This window comes from Haliotis cracherodii, unplaced genomic scaffold (assembly GCF_022045235.1).
Source record: "Haliotis cracherodii isolate W230 unplaced genomic scaffold, xgHalCrac1.p SCAF_11, whole genome shotgun sequence".
NCBI classification, from domain to species: Eukaryota; Metazoa; Mollusca; class Gastropoda; order Lepetellida; family Haliotidae; genus Haliotis; species Haliotis cracherodii.
The window spans coordinates 35,341,440-35,354,417 of record NW_027266266.1 but is presented as its reverse complement, the minus strand read 5'-3'; the positions used below and the strand labels follow the sequence as shown (position 1 = coordinate 35,354,417).

General features: G+C 42.1%; 1 protein-coding gene across 2 annotated transcripts in view; it reads right to left on the bottom strand.

Annotated features, from left to right (window-relative positions):
- Positions 1 to 4,275: 4,275 nt before the first annotated feature.
- The window catches only part of LOC139456440 (rab GTPase-binding effector protein 1-like), a 43,473-nt gene continuing 34,770 nt past the window's right edge, over positions 4,276 to 12,978 (bottom strand). For both annotated transcript variants that reach the window (XM_071238148.1, XM_071238149.1), the window contains exon 22: positions 4,276 to 12,950. In XM_071238148.1, the coding sequence (XP_071094249.1) occupies positions 12,783 to 12,950 (168 nt within the window). In that variant the 3' untranslated portion in view covers positions 4,276 to 12,782. The remainder of the gene's footprint in view (positions 12,951 to 12,978) is intronic.

Genomic DNA, 12,978 nt, shown 5'->3' with positions numbered 1-12,978 from the left:
CACTGGTACATGCTGCGGTCGACTTAGTCCTGCGCCATACTAAAAGCCTAGACAAGTTGAGATCAAACTAAAGCAATTCTAGTTTCCCTGAGAAGAGAAAAGGTTCTTTTGAATAAATAAAATTATTTTTTAAAAACCCGTTTTCAAAGACTACGGGCGACTATGCGTGTCATAAGAGGCGACTAATGGGATCGGGTGATCGGACTCGCCGACTTGGTTGATGCATGTCATCGTATCATCCGTCATAAACTCGCAGCTGGATTATTGGCGTTAAACAACAAACAAACACACACACAATACTGCGGATAGATAAATGAATCGTTCCGTAGAAGGTAAATATGTTAACTAATTGCATGATTGATATCTAAATAAATAAATGAAAAACAGCTTGTCTGTGACTAAACAGGAAGAAGGAACAAGATGATCAATAACTGAACAAAGTGAGTGAACAATTAACAATGCCTATAGTAAAACAGAATGAACGGGGGTGTTGTGGTTGGTGTTCCGGCTACAGTCAAGACTGGCGTCTGTAATGAACAACGCAGTGGTATGTATGTCTTGTATAGACTGAATAGGAATGAATTTCAACATCTCGAACAGTCACGCCCAGATTGTCAGCCGGACTCGTGTTTCCTGCGTTCTGACAATATGTTTAGATGAATGGTTGTCACAGTGACAGACAGGCCTGTCTATACCTTGGTTGAGTGGGACAGTGACAAACAGGCCTGTCTATACCTTGGTTGAGTGGGACAGTGGCAAACAGGCCTGTCTATACCTTGGTTGAGTGGGACAGTGGCAGACAGGCCTGTCTATACCTTGGTTGAGTGGGACAGTGACAAACAGGCCTGTCTATACCTTGGTTGAGTGGGACAGTGGCAAACAGGCCTGTCTATACCTTGGTTGAGTGGGACAGTGACAAACAGACCTGTCTATACCTTGGTTGAGTAGGACAGTGACAGACAGGCCTGTCTATACCTTGGTTGAGTAGGACAGTGACAAACAGACCTGTCTATACCTTGGTTGAGTGGGACAGTGACAAACAGGCCTGTCTATACCTTGGTTGAGTGGGACAGTGGCAAACAGGCCTGTCTATACCTTGGTTGAGTGGGACAGTGACAAACAGACCTGTCTATACCTTGGTTGAGTAGGACAGTGACAGACAGGCCTGTCTATACCTTGGTTGAGTGGGACAGTGACAAACAGACCTGTCTATACCTTGGTTGAGTGGGACAGTGGCAAACAGGCCTGTCTATACCTTGGTTGAGTGGGACAGTGACAGACAAGCCTGTCTATACCTTGGTTGAGTGGGACAGTGACAAACAGGCCTGTCTATACCTTGGTTGAGTGGGACAGGTCACCACTATGTGGAACTAGTCCCTACAAGTTCGTGTGGCTCAGTTGGTCGCTGTCTTATAGTTGTTATATTACTGACCGTGGCATAAAACAACATTAACTAACTCCGTAACCCATTAACTTTCATATTACGCATGAGTGCACATATAACTAACTACACATGCGTGCATATTTGTCAATTAAATCAATTAAATATACCTTCGTATGTCTGCAGATTTGCTGGTAATTTAATGACATCTGAAGTCAGTATACAAGTGTATAAATATATATGTATATAAGAAATATATTGATGGAAATAAATAAGGGATCACTTAGTTTTAGACACAGTAAAATGATATGCTATCATGTGTTCCCAGCCTTGTCTACCAAACACAGGCTGGAAATATTGCACACAAACACATCTCAACATTATATGTATGTATTCGTTCAGAATGATATTTTGGGTGTATGCGAACAGGCCAACTATGATGGTTGAGATATGAATAATGAGTGAGTGAGTGAGTATAGTTTTATGCTGCTTTTAGAAATATGCCAGCAATATCACGGTGGGGGGACACTACAAATCGGCTTCACGCATGGTACCCATGTGGGGAATCTAACCCTGGTCTTCGGCGTGATGAGTGAACGCTTTAACCACTAGACTACCCCACCGGAATAAAGACCAGCGGGGTGAACTTGCAATGAGTGCGTGAGTGAGTGAGATGGGTTTAACACTGCTTTGTTTGTTGTTTAACGCCACACTGAGCAGTATTCCAGCTATATGACAGCGGTATGTAACTAATCGAGTCTGGACCAGACAATCCAGTGATTGACATCATGAGATTGATCCACGCAATTGGGAACGATGACATGCATCAACCAGGTCAGCGAACCCGACCACCCTATCCCGCATCGACAAGCATAGCCGCCTATTTCGACAAGCATGGGTTGCTGAAGATCTGTTCTAACCCGGATCTTCGCGGGTCATTCGAATCGTGTGCTCAAAAAGAAGCAATCGTAGCGAATGGCTATAGAATATATGTCACAATAGAAAGGAGATCCTGGATATTCGATGGTGCCAGAAAACAATAACAAGTTTCAACACAGTACCTAATTCATGTGCACGTGTCTCGAGTCTCCCTGAAGGGGTTACATCAGCGCACATCTATGGGACTAACAAAGACATGTGAGGTGTACTGAACGCTTCACGTAATGACAATAGGACAGCTGAATTGTCGTTGCGTCTGCTGCACTTACGGCCTTAATTCCCGAATCCCTACCCATCTCACGCCATGGCACACCATGTGAAAAGCAGGAATCTTTGAGTGGACGACCCGCATGCATGCACTTACGCACGCACACACTTTAATTTTTCTCCTCTCCTGATGATACATGACCAGTCCCTTTCATACACTCTGCTGTAAATGTTGATGATGATTAATTCATTTCATAACCACGCGCATTGTGAGAAAGATAAAGTCCCATGCATGGTTGCTAGTGCTAGTCACAATGTTCACCCAGTGCCTGTGCCCTAAACTGATTGGTGAGTGAGTTTGGGTTAAAGCCTTTGCATTTTTGTGGGGTCTGACCTACGTGAGCAAAGCCCAGGGCAATGTACCTGGTTGATCTGATTGGTAAAACCCACAAGCGCGATGGTGGGAGATAAACAATCCCAACCCTGACAAGTCTTGAGTCAGATGATGAGAGTAGCCTTGAACAGCATAGTTGCACCATCAGTCAGAGATTGAATTGGGTTTTATGGCTGCTTTGAACAGTATTCCAGTTATATAACGACCTGTCAGCTTAATGTGGAAGAAAAGCCCAAAGTGACGCAGGTCTCATACGTTTACCACTTTGGTGAAACCCACGAGCACCAGTATTGTACTGACAAACCTAGAAACATAATCGGGCCAAACGAGATTCGAACCCAGGACCAAAGGTTTCTGGTATGACCAAGGGATGCAACTCTGCACAGTGAATTGCAGTGCCTCAGATAACTGGGCCACCCATGCTCTACCATCTGTTAGCTGCATTGGTACTTCGATGTCCTTTGACAGTGTGGAGTAGCTAAGTGGTTAAAGTGTTCGCTTCGTAAGGCTAAGACCCATTTTTCCATTCCCCACGAGAGGTCATGAGAGACCTTCAAAAGTATTTGAGTTGATGTCCTGCAATGACATTTAGTGTTGTTGTTATCTGCAGGTGTTGATGTCATATGACAGTGTCAATGTTAGCTGAAGGTGTCTATGTGATCATATGACAGTGTCAATGTTAGCTGAAGGTGTCTATGTGATCATGACAGTTGATGTTAAAGGTTATCTGCAGGTGTCAGTGTTATCATATGAAAATTGGTGTTGATGTTATCACCTGACAGCAGTTGGCATTTTTACCCAACATGTGTTTATATTATCACCCAGCAGGTGTCGATGTTATCACCGAGCATTAGGTGTTGATGTTATCACATGGGAGGTGTTGACATTGTCACCCAACAGGTGTTGATGTTTTCAGCCACCAGTAGGTGTTGATGTTATCACATGGGAGATGTTGACATTATCACCCAACAGGTGTTGATTCTTTCAGCCACCAGAAGGTGTTGCTGTTGGTGAAGATGGTTTAATATGTAAAACTGCGAATAAATTTAAACCAACATTTCTCATATTGTTTTAAAACAAGTTTGTGCTGATAATACTTTTTTTGAAGATTATTTCAACAACATATACCTAAACGGTTTCCAAAGTTAGAAGTTGGTGAATATTTCTCTTCAGACAGATACTGGGGTCTCATAAAGATTGCAGAAGATAATTTGTACATACAAAAGTTACTGACCAATCACAGGTTACAGTGTGTAGGTCACCAAACTCAATTTCATCTGTTTCCAATCATTGACTGGTCTCTAACAAAGAAGCTGGCAAACACATAGAGATTGTAATAGTTTTATTCACAGACCATGGTGTGATATTCAAACACAGGTTGATGGTCACACTAACAGTGTCAAGAACACGTAGCAGAACAGAGAGCTACTCAAATCATTACTTTCTCTACAACTGCTATTTGTCCACAGAATTGAGAGACTACATTTGTACCTGTACATGACAATCTTGCTATTTCCTCAACATAGGGATGATAGGGACAACTAGTAAAAGTGAACTTTGTGTGGCAAACACAGTCACTGCAATATGTTATTGTCAACAAGTTCATAAAATCAACATTGCATGTTGAATTGAAAGACTTCAGAAAGCAAGGTGGCTAAAACAACAATTGTCCATGAAGAAATAAATTATAAATAAATGCAGTACATGTATATCTAACATCAATGATAACATCACTACTAGAAAGGGGCCATGATCACACCCCACAGCATGGCTACCAGGGCTATGTTCAACATGTCACTTTGTTCAGTCAGTGAGGTTTGACATCACTTTGAGAAAATCCTTGATTTTGGAGTGTATCATATCTCCATTCTGCCGTGATAAATGCCCTGGACCCAGTGGCATCAGTGACATCACCATGTCCATTTCTCTCCTCAGTGGGGCAAGTGTACCACACACAGCAAATAGGTAAGATCTGTTTTGCACTTCTTCTCTTTGGAGGTCACATGTTCTTACAAGATTACCCCTAACTCTTCATAGAGGTTAAGGCACATGTGAAACATAACCCTGGTTGTACAATAGGTGAACTGGAGCAGAAGCTGAAACGGGATGTGGGCCTTCCAGGCGGCTAGTGTTGTAGACAGACATTAGATAGTAATGATCACATCATATTTCAGTCAAAGCAGAGATGCTTATTTTTGCAATTAAGTCAGTAATGTTGATAGGAATGACATAAGATAAAATAGTTTGGCAAAAGCAAATTTTTCTTGTTAAAATTGCACCCTATGTGAGTAAGACTGGTTTGACACAAATGTTGTGAATAGTTATATCGCTGTCAGATTAATGTGGGCATAAGGTCCAAACAGACACAGGTCAGAGACGTTTACCACTTGGTCATGGGTGTGGTGCTGGCAAACCAAGGATCATGATGGAATCCAACCAATAACAGACAGATCCATCAGCCAACTCATGGCAAGACCACAGTGCAGCGAATTTACCAGGTAGGTTACCACCACCACTTAACACTCAGACCTCACTTCAAATCAATAATTTACTAAGAGTGAGTGAGCAAGTTTGACCTGAACAGGATTTCAGTTTTATCATGGCATGTCAGCTTCATGTGGGAGGAAGGTGATGCACTGAGCTGAAATCAAAGGTATAGGACTGACAGAAACCTAGAAAAGCTCCAGTCCAGTCTGGGATTTGAAACCATGATCATAGGTTTCTGACGTAGCAAAGGGATGCAACTCTGCATAGCAAAATGCATCGCCTTATACAATTTGGTGACACATATCCTCTTCTAACAAATACATCAAAATGAAATATTATTCACAATGCTCATTTTGAACTTGATGCGAACATTCTGATACACCAGGACCCCTCAACTGACAAGGGAAGAGTGTTTATTTCCTGTAAAGACCATCAAGTAAAACCCTTTCAACCACCTAATAGTATTCAACTATAGCCATTGATCCAATACCTTTTAGAAGCATGAGTGATGAGGAAGTAAGCCGATGTATAGGGAATATGTGAAACTGTACAGGAGTTCAGCTCTTCCTGCAGTGCTAAACAAAAAAACATACTCTCTTCCGTATTGGGAATGCAATTTTGTGGTTAATTATCAGAACTCTTTGCAAAGTAAGAAAGCATTTATCCGTTTTATCAGTTCTAGACAGATGGAGTGAAGACTAGTCATAGCATATCAGTATAGGAAAAGGTCAATGTTGTACAGATCTTAGATGTTGGTGAAACTCCTCTGTTTGAAGTGAATGAGTGAGTCGGCATGGTTTTACACCGCTTTTAGCAATATTCCAGCAATATCACGGCTTGGGACACCAGAAATGGGCTTCACACAGTGTAACCATGCAGGGAATCGAACCCAGGTTTTCAGCATGACGAGCGAAGGCTACCCCACCGCCCAATCTGAATGAGTGAGTGAGTGAGTGAGTGAGTATGGTTTTACGCCGCTTTTAGCAATATTCCAGCAATATCACGGCGGGGGGACACCAGATATGGGCTTCACACATTGTATCCATGTTGGGAATCGAACCCGGGTCTTCGTCGTGATGAGTGAACGCTTTAATCACTAGGCTACCCGACTGCCCCCCAATCTGAATGAAGAATGAAAGTGAACCAGTCCTTGTCCTAACCTTGGCAGAAGTCCCCTGATTCCTGCCGGGCCCTGGGCAGGGCCTCATTGTAGGTGTAGTATTCAAACTGCAGCAATAAACACATTCAAATCTGTTTACCTGACAGGTAGGTCAAATAAAATCTTGGTTCTGTTTTGTTTCTTTAAACAAAAACAATTTGAAAAAAAAAAGTTTTGGATTTAGAATGCATGTTACCATAGTTACAGTTAATGGAATGAATGCTTGTGTTTCATTGAAGCTTTCTACACCATGTAGTGCTTTAGTAGAGTGTCACATCCTGGAACTGAACACGACAGAAAGCAGACTTAAGGAGTTATATTGTTGAGGATAACAAATAGTTACTTGAAACAATAAACGAATGATGGAACACTAACTTATCAAAAGCATTATGCATCAACAATACAATACACCATCGGCATGCCAGGTGTGAAGACATCCCCATGCCAGGTGTGAAGACATCTGCTTGCCAGGTGTGAAGACATCTGCTTGCCAGGTGTGAAGACATCCACAGGCCAGGTGTGAAGACATGCACAGGCCAGGTGTGAAGACATCCACATGCCAGGTTTGAAGACATCTGCTTGCCAGGTGTGAAGATATCCACAGGCCAGGTGTGAAGACATCTGCTTGCCAGGTGTGAAGACATGCACAGGTCAGGTGTGAAGACATCCACAGGCCAGGTGTGAAGACGTGCACAGGCCAGGTGTGAAGACATCCCCATGCCAGGTGTGAAGACATCCACAGGCCAGGTGTGAAGACATCCACAGGCCAGGTGTAAAGACATCTGCTTGCCAGGTGTGAAGACATGCACAGGCCAGGTGTGAAGACATCCACATGCCAGGTGTATAAGCATAGTTACGTAGTTCCCATACATATATCAAATTCTGTCCAAAGTATTGTACAAACGTAGCATATTCTTGTATACATCCATGAGAAGGTTGAAGTCTATCTAGTATGTACAGAAATAAATAATACTGAAGCTACTCATACATCCCCCATTCACTGCCGACCCACTTCAGACATTTACAACCTGATTGAGTAGTTGGCAAAAACAGAACTGAAAACACTCACGAACCCAAAATATACATAGATGTAAAACACATTATTGTTCTCATAACATTCGTTTTAACTTCACCACCCTACAGCCCTGCCACGCATGAACCATAAAGTTCTTGAAAGAAAATATGACATAAAAATGCCTGTACCTTGAAGAATATTTGATGGTTTGTGCACCTGTAAACACATTGCTGACACTTATTCTGTTTAACACACTACCAACTACAGTCATTACAAATGGAAAAGAGATGGGTCAATATGTTTGAGCCAGATAAAAAAGTGTTCTTTTCTCTACTGAGGGCCATTTACTACTGGGGTTGGTGGGTCAGAGGGAATCTGGGGAGGGTCACCAAATATAGTACACATATTTGTGGAGGGTCATCAAAAAATGAACATTGCATAAATAAAACATGTTGTAATTTAAGTACTTTGCATTTTTTCTATTCAGGGAAGGTCATGAAATAAAATGCACAATGACATGGGAAGGGCTTCCAAAAATAGAAAATATGACAAGCATTAGGGGCGGGTCATTATTTTCAGTACATTAGTGCATCAAAATCCTCTGGAACCCCTACCCCTGTAAAAATGAGCAATGTACCACCAAATACATTTACAAATACTGTTTCACTGCAAAATAATCTTCTTTAATAAATTCACTGTTTCATTAATTTATTCAGGAAATTTACCCCAAATCAACCCTGACCATGTTTTCACGTTTCATTTTTTCTGTTAACAAATATTTGTAAAATATTAAAAAGAAATAAATGATGAAGAAACTAACTACTTTAATCAGAAACTGTGAAAAACCTGCATCAGTTGTAACACATAATGCTACCTTTGAAACAAGACATTACATCATAACTTGTTGACTTCAGATTCATCTTATCATAACAAATAGGGTTAAACTAGCTGCAGAAAAGCCTTTATTCAAAGGACATAATAGGTGGGAGGGAGTGAAGGAGAGAGTGTGTTTGGCCTAACAGTGCTTCAAAAGTTGTATTACATCTCAGCTTAGTGAGGAAAGAAAGTCAAATGATAGGCTTTTGTTTGTGTGTTTGTTGACGGCGGTCTGTAAATAATTAAGTGTGGACCAGACATTCCAGTGATTGACATCATGAGCATCAATCTACTCAACTGGGATACGATGACATGCATCAACCAGGTCAGTGTGTCTGACCACCTGATCCAGATTGTTGCCTTTTACGGCAAGCATGGGTTGCTGAAGACTATTTGTAACCGGGATTTTCAAATGTTATGCATTGCTGGTGAAAACCACAATCATGGACACTGACGCAAGTGGAAGTCGAAGGTTCACATTCACGATTAAACTAAACCATCTTTAGTGGCTCCTGGTATGGCTAGGGGAACACAATCTACAAAGCATAAATCCAGTCACACAAGATTTTGTGAAGTTCTACATTGATGTCATTACATATTAAGGCTACAAAATCCTTGGCTTAGAAAAAAGTTATGAAGTTATGAACAAGTAATTGGGGGAATTCTCTCTAATAATACTGAACACATATAAAAGGAAAAAAAATCAAACTTCAACCAATGAATAATCAATCAACACATCAGTGATCAAAGTAAATCATAGCATTTTCAATATGGCCGCTACATCGATCAGGATTAAAGTGAAACTTGTAATATAAACTTTCATCACACCATTTCTTTGATCAATTATTTTCCAATCACAGTTTGATCCCTTCTGTATTCTTCATGGATGTCAAAATGTTTAAAATGACTGTTGACAGTCGACAGGCAGACAGCCACAACCTCACACAAACCTTCCTTTCTGTTTGGACATGTAATAAAGAATCACTTCTGAACTAAGATGAACATTGTGTTGATGAGCATGTGCTGTCTAATTTACTAAACTCTGATACAATATTCCAGAATATCACCAAATGTATACAGAGCACAATGTGATTAGCCACTGATGAGATAGTAGACAATACTTACAGCATCTGGTCACAGAAGGGTATGTTAAGCACCAAACTTTCAAAATCAACAAAATCAAATTGCACCAATGTAACTATGGCAGGTTTTCTAGTTGCTTGGTTTGTGGATCTGTTGACCTCACAGTTTCACATATGTGGAATAAAGATTTATGAACAGATATTTTTCTTCCTACTCTGATAACAAACTTTAGTAAGTGAATAAACTTCAAAATCGTGACATAGCAAGGGAGGCAACTCACTAGGTATCTATTTCGTATTTTAGATCAGAAACCAATCCATAAATCAAGTTATGAAAACCGCTCAAACTACGATGAATGAGTGACCTCTACTACTCTACAAGAAACTCTACGTTACAAGTCTACATTATGACTTACTGTCTTCACTCAGATACAACTTAACACGTGTATCACATTTTCAAAATCTGATCAAACAACTTTAATATTTGAAGGACAAATAATCACTGAAATGTTTGACAGATGAAGACGCTATGTGCCATTATGGACTAAAAGTGTGATATCTAAGAAACATTTCCTCTGTCTTGGATGCATTGTCAATACAGGTTTACAAACATCACAGTCCTCCATCACAACTGAATACAGATGCGCAGTGTCCTAGTGATGCATTTCTACTTCAGGTCAATGTACAACTCACCAGGAAGTCAAATGAGCCCTCATGGAATTTTGCGTGAAGCCTACCATTGCTTGATATTGAAGAGTACTCTGGTCTTGGTATCTTAGCTGATCTCCATGTTGCTGGAAGAAGGCGGTGGCTTGGTTTATTGGTGGAACATGTTCAAGGGTGATGGAGGATTGCACAAACCCATGAAGTACCCACAATGACTAGATGGTTACATTGACTGAACGGCAAGTATGGTTCTCGATCACAACAACAGCTGACCATATACAAAAGTGCACAGAGCATGTACAGGAGCGAGGGCTATTTACACAAATATACACAAATAACAGATCACAGTAGGTGGAGAGTACAAGGTCATATCAGGGTCAGTATAACATTTTCTTGGACTGACCAACACAGACAGCTGGTTCTGAGACTGGACAAAGTTGAGAGCCATTACTGTAGGAGCTGGTAGAGAGTCCACCAGTGTTGATGCATGTGAAGTATTACAGCTTTATCACCTTGGACTTTGTCATCAAGTCTGGACCAGACTAACCAGCAGTTGATAGCATGAGCACAATCCAGTCAGTGCTTGCCATGTTGTCAGATCACAGGACAAGGGGGGTACTGGGGACCCACTTGCACAGAGCTGGCATAACTGTTCTTCATAACTTGTTAAGCAAATGTCAGTTATAGACAAATCATGAAAATGTTATTTGCCATTTAAGGTCCTACCATCTTGGCCAGCAAGATTTCACCCTTGAGAATGCTTCACATATTGTACAGCCTGCCTGTAAACACATATTCATACACACACTGCTACAAGGAGGCACCAGGTTCACAATGTCTGATCTGAAGCTTGTTGCAGACACAGGAGGGGGTCTGGTCACCATATTCAGGGTAGGTCTGCTAGACACACAGCTTACAGACATTCGACTTCTGTTATGTCAGATTATATCTTTCATTATTAGAGGCTTTACTTACTAAGATGGAACTGCAGTCAACAGTCTTCAAGCATAAGTACTCAAAGAATAGAACTTGGATCTTTGGCAAGATGTACCAGTGTCCTACACTCAAAAGTAACAAAAACTCCAATGGATAACCACATGCTCAAACAGTGGAAACATGTCAAAATATTCAAAAAAGACATTCTCGCCAAAGATGTCTATTACACTGAGACTTCTCCTGTTAATGCCCCTCAGCCCCCGACCCCAAAGTCTGCTAGATTATTGGGGTAAGGTCTATCCCAGTCTCAGCCTCCGACCCCAAAGTGAACTAGATTATTGGGGTAAGGTCTATCCAAGTCTCAGCCCCCGACCCCAAAGTCTGCTAGATTATTGGCGTAAGGTCTATCCCAGTCTCAGCCTCCGACCCCAAAGTCTGCTAGATTATTGGGGTAAGGTCTATCCCTGTCTCAGCCACTGGCCCCAAAGTGAACTAGATTATTGGGGTAAGGTCTATCCAAGTCTCAGCCTCCGACCCCAAAGTCTGCTAGATTATTGGGGTAAGGTCTATCCCTGGCTCAGCCGCTTACCCCAAAGTCTGCTCTATTCTTGAGGTAAGGTCTATCCCTGTCTCAGCCGCTGACCCCAAAGTGAACTAGATTATTGGGGTAAGGTCTATCCAAGTCTCAGCCCCCGACCCCAAAGTCTGCTAGATTATTGGGGTAAGGTCTATCCCAGTCTCAGCCTCCGACCCCAAAGTCTGCTAGATTATTGGGGTAAGGTCTATCCCTGTCTCAGCCACTGGCCCCAAAGTGAACTAGATTATTGGGGTAAGGTCTATCCAAGTCTCAGCCTCCGACCCCAAAGTCTGCTAGATTATTGGGGTAAGGTCTATCCCTGGCTCAGCCGCTTACCCCAAAGTCTGCTCTATTCTTGAGGTAAGGTCTATCCCTGTCTCAGCCGCTGACCCCAAAGTGAACTAGATTATTGGGGTAAGGTCTATCCCTGTCTCAGCCACTGGCCCCAAAGTGAACTAGATTATTGGGGTAAGGTCTATCCAAGTCTCAGCCTCCGACCCCAAAGTCTGCTAGATTATTGGGGTAAGGTCTATCCCTGGCTCAGCCGCTTACCCCAAAGTCTGCTCTATTCTTGAGGTAAGGTCTATCCCTGTCTCAGCAGCGGACCCCAAAGTCTGCTAGATTATTGGGGTAAGGGTATCCATGTCAGCAGCGGACCCCAAAGTCTGCTAGATTTTTAGAAGGTATATCTCTGTGTATCCCTGTTCATCCTATCCCGTAGGAGTGAGTGCATGAGTTTGGTATAAGACTGCTCTGAGTAACAGCTTGATGTGGTAGGCAAGGCCAAAGTGATTCAAATCTTAGAAGTTTATCACTTTGGAGAAACCCACCTGCACAGGCATAGTGCTGACAAGAATCATAATCTGGGCAAATCTGTGATTCAAACCCACAATGATCACATTCTAGCATGGCTAAGGGAGGCAACTCTGCATGGCCAATGTGGTGCCTTAGGCGACTGGGCCACCAGTGGCCCCTATCCTGTAAGACAATGTAATGGTACAGTTGGGACTCTGATAGAGCAATGGACTTCTCCACATCAAGTAAGACAGGCTAAAACATGTCCCTAGTCGGGTGTCGCCGGGGGTTCTGTGCTGAAGTAGGGCGTGGCATCTTTCACCAGTATTGTATGACAGACATCACATACTTTGGAAGGTTTGAAGTTGGGCCCGCTGTGCACTGTCTTGGATGTACACTCGTTACAAAATATCTTTCCACAGTGCCGACAGTGATGCTGCAACAGAAGGGACAGGAGTGAATGA